This window comes from Nannospalax galili, unplaced genomic scaffold, assembly GCF_000622305.1.
Source record: "Nannospalax galili isolate Female #2095 unplaced genomic scaffold, S.galili_v1.0 scaffold936, whole genome shotgun sequence".
Lineage (NCBI taxonomy): Eukaryota > Metazoa > Chordata > Mammalia > Rodentia > Spalacidae > Nannospalax > Nannospalax galili.
In genome coordinates this window covers 268,633-276,087 of record NW_008337142.1, presented here as the reverse complement: position 1 = coordinate 276,087, position 7,455 = coordinate 268,633, and the positions used below count along the sequence as shown (strand labels likewise).

General features: G+C 40.9%; 1 protein-coding gene across 2 annotated transcripts; it reads right to left on the bottom strand.

Moving 5' to 3' along the window:
• Positions 1–2,046: 2,046 nt before the first annotated feature.
• Positions 2,047–6,057, bottom strand: LOC103733380 (olfactory receptor 5AN1-like). Of its 2 annotated transcripts, XM_029563146.1 has the most exons (2): positions 6,045–6,057; positions 2,047–2,972 (listed from the first exon to the last, which is right to left on the bottom strand). In XM_029563146.1, the coding sequence occupies exons 1-2, from the start codon at positions 6,055–6,057 to the stop codon at positions 2,047–2,049; spliced, it is 939 nt and encodes a 312-aa protein (XP_029419006.1). The 2 variants fall into 2 exon arrangements, with proteins under 2 accessions (XP_029419006.1, XP_008830415.1); XM_008832193.1 differs by lacking the exon at positions 6,045–6,057 and having other exon boundaries at positions 2,047–2,985.
• Positions 6,058–7,455: the final 1,398 nt, after the last annotated feature.

The following is a 7,455-nucleotide window of genomic DNA, read 5'->3' as shown; positions in this document are numbered from 1 at the left end:
TCTAAGCTTCTGGTTCTCTCTTTTGATTTTATATTGTCGTGGCCGGATTGATTTTATTTTCAGGAGTTCTGTGGTGGCCCAATTCCAATGTAGGTCAGAAGTTTTCAGAATTTCTCTTTAGGACTGGAATCTTCTAAGAATGATTTTGGCCTCAGGAACTTGGGTGTTGGACTGACCTGAGACCCTGGCAGTGGCCACACCACGCAGGGATGCAAAGGCAGATGGGGTGGGAAAAGCCTCGGAGCCCCAGAAAGAGGCTGGAGGGTGTTGCAGGACCAGGGAAGTAGAGGGAGGTGAGGGCAGGGCCAGGTCCAGAAGCAGTGCCCCTGGAGCCCAAGGAAGGCACTAAGTTGTTCTGGGTGAGAAGGGTCAGGAAGCAGTATTTGTTCCCCCGGTGTCTGGGGCCACAAGTCTAGGGATGGCGCAGGTCCCAAACTAGGAGTAGTGAACAGCGCAGGAGATGGAAGGGTGAATGTGGCTTGGGGAGTCAAGGCCCAGAGGGCTGAGCTATAGACTTACCCCAAGAGGCCTGAGGATAGGAGTGCAGGCTACGAAAGTTTGCCAGTGGTGCAGGTCCAAGGATGCAGAAAAGGAGTGCAGGCTAGGAGAGTTAGCCGGTGGTGCAGGTCCAAGGATGCAGAAAGAGGTGAGGGCGGGGCCAGGACCAGAAGCGGTTCTCCTGGGGCCCAAGAAAGGCACTAAGTTGGTCTGGGTGAGAAGGATCAGGAAGCAGTATTGGTTCCCCAGGTGTCTGGGGCCCCAAGACTAGGAATGGTGCAGGTCCCAAACTGGGAGTAGCAAACAGCCAGGGAGATGGAAGGGTGAATGTGGCTTGGGGATTCAAGGCACGGAGGGCTGCGCTATAGACTTACCCCAAGAGGCCTGAGGATAGGAGTCTCAAATGGGGATTTTTAATGTTATTTATGAAACCTAGAGCCAAGTCAGATATGAGGAGAACCATATATATCTTTTCATTCTTATAAACACACTATTAAGCTTACCTAGAAAATCTGTAGTGATACCTGGGAGATTGACTGTTTCCCTTGCTTCATGTAGAATTTCTGACATCTAGCTAAAAATATTTTTGAGCCCCATATACTTACCTGCATAATTTAGCTAAGCTTACAGTTTGTAATCTACCACAGTATCCAATCTTCTTCAGGAACAAGTCTGAAAACAATGGTATTTTCATTTACCCAGGTAGTGGTTTGAATGAGACAGGTAGTGGTTTGAATGAGACAGGCTCATTTTGAATGACACAGGCTCAAAATATTTGAAAACTTTATCCTGCAATTGGTGAGTCCATTTTGGAAAGTTAGAAGGTTGGCCAATCTGGAGGAGGTATGTCACTGGGGGTTTGTTTTAGCCTTGCCTCATTTCCAATTTGTCTCTCCTCGATTCCTGTGTCTGCTTGAAGACATGAGCCCTCAGCTTTCTGCTCCAGGTGCCTCTGCTGGCAATGCCTTTCCATCATGCTGGACTTTTTATCTATCTGGAGTCATAAACCCTTCTTTCTATGTGTTGCCTTGCTCACTGTGTAGTAGCACAGCAACAGAAAGTAATTACAGCACTGTGCTTTCTCCTTTAAAACCATACTTTAATGACAACACCAATCTGTGCCCATGGAAAAGAGTTCTGAACAACAGCCCATATAGTCAGCTCTCAGAACACAGCAGGTCCAGGGACTTCAGACATCCAACAATGCATATGAATGCTACTCCCAAATATCATCAGCTATGTCTCATCATCACTACCTGAGTGCATCTAAACTAAACAAAAGTTGGGTCTATGCGTTGCTGTGGCAATGTCCTATAAAAATCTAAGTAGATCTTGTCATCTACTTAAAGCTACATGAGTCATGGGAAAAACAGAATGTGTTTATGAACAGGTTGGTTATTGATACATATTGGAGTACTGAGTACTTAAAGTAAAATTTCTTCTTCCAAAATTTCATGAATTTTGTAGTGTTACAATCAAGTTCACATTAATGTAGATATTCCTGATTCTCACAGGAAACAAATGTCAAAAATCTCAGAATCTAAGACTTTAACAGGTGCCTGTTTTATTCTGCAACCTCTTCATGGCATCTTTGATTTCCTTGTTCCTCAGACTGTAAATCAAGGGGTTCAACATGGGAATCACCACAATATAGAACATGGAAGCAAATCTGTCAAAGCTGGAGGAAACTCCAGAGCTGGAACGCAAATAGACAAAGACACCAGAACCATAGAAGAGAGAAACAGCTGTCAGGTGAGAAGCACAGGTGCTGAATGCCTTGGACCTGCCTTTAGCTGACGTGATCTTCACAATAGAGAAGATGATATGAACATAGGATATCATGATGGCAAAAGCATTCACCATTCCAAACATCATTGTTAATATCACAAACAGGACTTCTGCAAAGAAAGTGTCAGTGCAGGATAAATGTATGAGCTGGGATACATCACAGAAGAAGTGCCTAATGACATTAGGTCCACAGAAGTGGAGCTGCAACAAGGCACAAATCTGAGGTAAAGAACCTGTGAGTCCACCCATGTATGATCCCACCACCACCTGAACACAGAGGGTAGGTGACATGATGGATGAATAAAGCAGAGGGTTACAAATGGCAGCATACCTGTCATAGGCCATGGCTGTCATGAGGCAGCATTCACTCACTGCCAGCACTGAAAAAAAGAAATACTGAACTACACAGCCCACAAAGCTGATAGTTTGCTTTTCCTGGAAGAAACTGAAGAGCAGTTTAGGGACTGTCGAGGTGACATAGCAGAGGTCTATGAAGGACAGATTACTGAGGAAGAAGTACATGGGGGTGTGGAGGTGGGAATCCATCCTTATTAAAACAATGAGGCACAAGTTCCCAGTCAGAGTTGTGATGTAGATGAGCAGGAATATGACAAAGAGCAGCGCTGTGATTCTGGGGAAATCTGAGAATCCCAGGAGGATGAATTCGGTGATCTCGGTAATATTTCCTCCTCCCTTCATTGGTTCATTACTTCTAACTTGAGAAAGGAGACAAGAAACCGTGTTGTTGAGCCAGGTAAAACTATAGCATTACCATTTTCATAACATCTTTTGTTCTAATGAGCCCTGAGAAGTCACAATATCCTTCTGTGGGAAGACCCCAGTGTTTCTTCTCCAGTTGTCAATAAGAGTCAACTATGCATCATGATTTCACAACTGCTTCATGGAATTTCATGAGATTGAAAAAATATCTTTAAAAATCTGACTACAGTATAGATGTCTGATTTAGCATTAGACACCCAAGTTGCTTATTCTCTGCATTTTGATCAGTTGAGGATCTGTGTAATAGTCTCCATCTATTGAAAACTGAACTTCTTTACTGAGTGGTGACAGCTACACTTACCTGTGAATATAGGAAAAGAATTTAGAATAGAGCAAGGAATTGCTTTGGTTTAGGAAAGTAGCCTTAGCATGTTCTCTTCTAGTGTTTATGACCATGTACATGTAATGAGAATAATTAAAGAGAAGGACTAGAAATTGAGAGGGGAATGTGGGGAGGAGGAGTTGGAGGGAGAAAAAGGCAGGTGGAAATTAGGCAAATATAGTAATGATGATGTGTGAAATCCTCAAGAATGTTTTTAAATTTGGGAAAATTATCAGAAAAACAAGATTTTTCACAACAAAGTGTTTTCATAAAAAATTAGTGATCAGTGTTTGAAATTAATGACTTCTCCATAGCAATTCTGATAAGGTGACTGGGAGATGATTCCATGTGTACAGGTCTGGCTGAATAAGTACCAGGAACTGAATGTGATCCCAGCTCCTACATTGAACCTGGACTTCGTGTGATCTGAGAGGCACATTAATATTCACTGTACCTTGTGTTCTGATATATTCGATGAACCTTTGGTACAGAAGTTCAATTGTAGATCTGTCACTTAAGATTGGGCATCTCACTGACACTTATTCTCTGTGTTTGATCAGTTATGGAACTCTTAATAGTCTCCATCTAATGCAGAAAGAAGCTTGACGATTCTCACCAGCAAACCTTCCTCATACAACAGAGGATGATTAACACAGAAAGCCACAACTGGAAAATATATAGAGGATAAGCTGACAGCAGAGAGTGTGTCCCTGATTAGTACACTTATATTAAACCTCTGCCACTCAAGGTTCAGAGACCATTTTGGATGATGAGTTGGAAAGACTGAAAGAGACACCATTATTGAAAGACCACAAGGAAAACAAGTTTTCCAGGTGACTGAGAACTTGTCCATATGAACTTACAACAATGGTGACAGCATGCACAAGACCCATGCAAATGCAAATTATACAAAATCCCAGCATAGACATCTGAAAATGGGTAAGAAGTCCAAATCACCTTAGCCAAGAAACTATTGGCAGCTGATCACTGCTGATGAGGGAGTATTGGTCTTGATAGTGAGGTTTGATAGGCTGATAGGATCCAGTGAATGAACTCACACCAAGGAACATATGGTGATACAAACTTGACTTCGTAGGTCTTAACATATATGCAAGAAATCTGGTGAAATAGATATGAGGCAGGTGAAGATAGAGGAGACTGCCTAAATATCATTAATATGTGCTGTATGAAATTCACAATAATTATATATATATGTGTGTGTGTGTGTGTGTGTGTGTGTGTGTGTGTGTGTGTGTGTGTGTGTATTTTAAAAATGGACTTGGTAGTTTACACTTGTAATCCAACACTGGACTTAGAAGAATTGTGGGCACTTGTTGGCCAGCCACCCAAGCATAATAAGTAAAACCCAGATCACAGTGAGAGACTGTATCTCAATAAACATGGGGGCTGGCTCCTGAGGAATGACATCCCAAACTGTCCTGTATCATCCACCTGCATATCCACACGTGCACTAATACACACAATGCCTCCTTCTCCCACCCACATACACATCAAGAAATAAAGACAAAAGGACTCCTGATATGGCATATAGAACTGCCACTTCATAGACATGAAGGTATAGAATCAAACTAACAAATGAATCTTGGAAATAAATTCATGTATTGTGGGGCTAGAGAGATGTCTCAGCAGTTAAGAGTACTGATTGCTCTTCCAGATTCCCAGCACCCACATGACCACTAACAACCATCTGTAACTCCAGTTCCAGGGGAAACCAATGCCTTCTACAGACCTCCTCAGGCATCGCACAACACGGGTTCACTTATATCCATGCAGGCAGTACAATCATATACATAAAATAAAAAGCCTTTAATCCCAGCACTCAGGAGGCAGAAGCAGGCAGATCTCTGTGAGTTCAAGGCCAGCCTGGTTTACATAGTGAGTTCCAGGACAGCTGGGGCTACAGGAAAACCCTGTCTCAAAAAGAACAAAACAACAACAACAACAACAACAACAATAATAATAATAATAATGATAATAATAATAAGACTTAAAAATATGTATTGGTATGGATTTGCTGCATGAAAGCATCCAGTGCTCATAACCTCTGAGCCACGGCTCCTGCTCCTCATTTTGATTTTTAAGTTCAGTGTCTCCCTAGTCCTAGTATCTGTAGCCTTCTGACTTCCACAACTAAACCTATACTCAGACAAAGCTAGTCCATATGAATGCGGATTTGACCCAATAGGATCCGCCCGCCTACCTTTCTCCATAAAATTTTTCCTTATCGCCATCACATTCCTTCTATTCGACCTAGAAATCGCACTTCTTTTACCCATCCCATGGGCCATCCAATACGGCAGTCTCACAGGGGTAGTACTAACAACCCTTGGATTACTAACCATCTTGGCCCTAGGACTAATATACAAGTGGTTTAACAAGGGCTTAGAATGAACAGAATAACATTGGTAATTAGTTTAACTAAAACAAATGATTTCGACTCATTAAATCATGGATATCAACCATGAATACCAAATAACCCCAGTATTTTTTAATCTACTCTTTACATTTACCCTATCATTGCTTGGAGCCCTGATATTCCGATCCCACCTAATATCAACACTACTATGTTTAGAAGGAATAATCTTATCTTTATTTATCATAACCTCCCTAATCACACTAAACACTCATTCAATACTATCCTTCATCATCCCAATCATTATTCTAGTATTCGCAGCCTGAGAAGCAGCTGTAGGTCTAGCACTACTAGTAATAGTATCCAATACATATGGCACAGACTACGTACAAAACCTTAACCTCCTACAATGTTAAAAATTATCGTACCTTCAATTATACTCCTACCACTAACCTGATTCACAAACAACAAAATAGTATGAACAAACACCACATGTTATAGCTTAATAATTGGCCTCATCTCATTATCCCTCCTACACCAAGACTCCACAAATAGCTGTAACTTCTCCACAACATTCTTCTCAGACTCACTATCCACACCACTTCTAATTCTAACAACATGACTTCTATCGCTAACACTCCTAGCCAGCCAAAACCACCTATCCAAAGAACAAGATAATTATAAACAAATATACATCAGCCTCCTAGTACTTCTCCAAGTATTCCTTATCATAACATTTACCGCAACAGAACTAATACTATTTTATATCCTATTCGAAGCAACCCTAATCCCCACACTAATTATTATTACACGTTGAGGTAACCAAACAGAACGTCTAAACGCCGGATTGTACTTCCTATTCTACACCCTAATTGTATCAATCCCCCTACTAATCTCCCTAATCAACTTTAACAATACATTCGGGACCTTAAACCTAGTATTACTATCCTTAGAACAACCCACACTAAATCAATCATGGTCCAATCACATTCTATGGTTGGCCTTCATACTTACTTTATTTTAAAAAATATTTTCTGTGTGGTAGCACAAAACTTTAATCCCAGTATTCCAGAGGAGGACACAGATAGATAGATATCTGTGAGTTTGAAGCCAGCCTGGCCTACTTAGGGAGTTCCAGTTATGCAGAACTTCAAAGCGACACACTGAACCCCATCAAGTACACTCTTTTTATTTTGCATCTGCATGTTCATGCACATTGTGCAAGATACATTATACATGTGGAAGTCCGAGGAGAACTTGTAAAAGTTAGGTCTTTGCTTCCACCGAGGGGTTCCTGAGGATTGGACTAAAGTAAGGCTTGGGGACAAGTGCCTTAACCACTGAGCAACCTATCATCCCTCAACAAACATTAAATACATTAATAAAATTTATTTTCTCAATATGAGAGAGTGCCTTCTTTTTAGGTACATGGAAGCACAAGCTTGTAGTGATTTTTAAGGCTCTAATATAGTAGCTATCATAACATTTCATTTTGTGAAGCTTGTGATTAGAAGGTAGAGAAAAGGTTCCAAACTTCTGGAATAAACATGTATGGGAAAATGAAACTATACAAAAAAGACTACCTTCAAAAATGAAGCTAAAATTATCATATTTTTCTTTGATTTTCATTATTCTTTCACAAAGTTAAGAATCTTTAAGTTTATGCTTACAGTGATGCTGAAACAATGCTTCA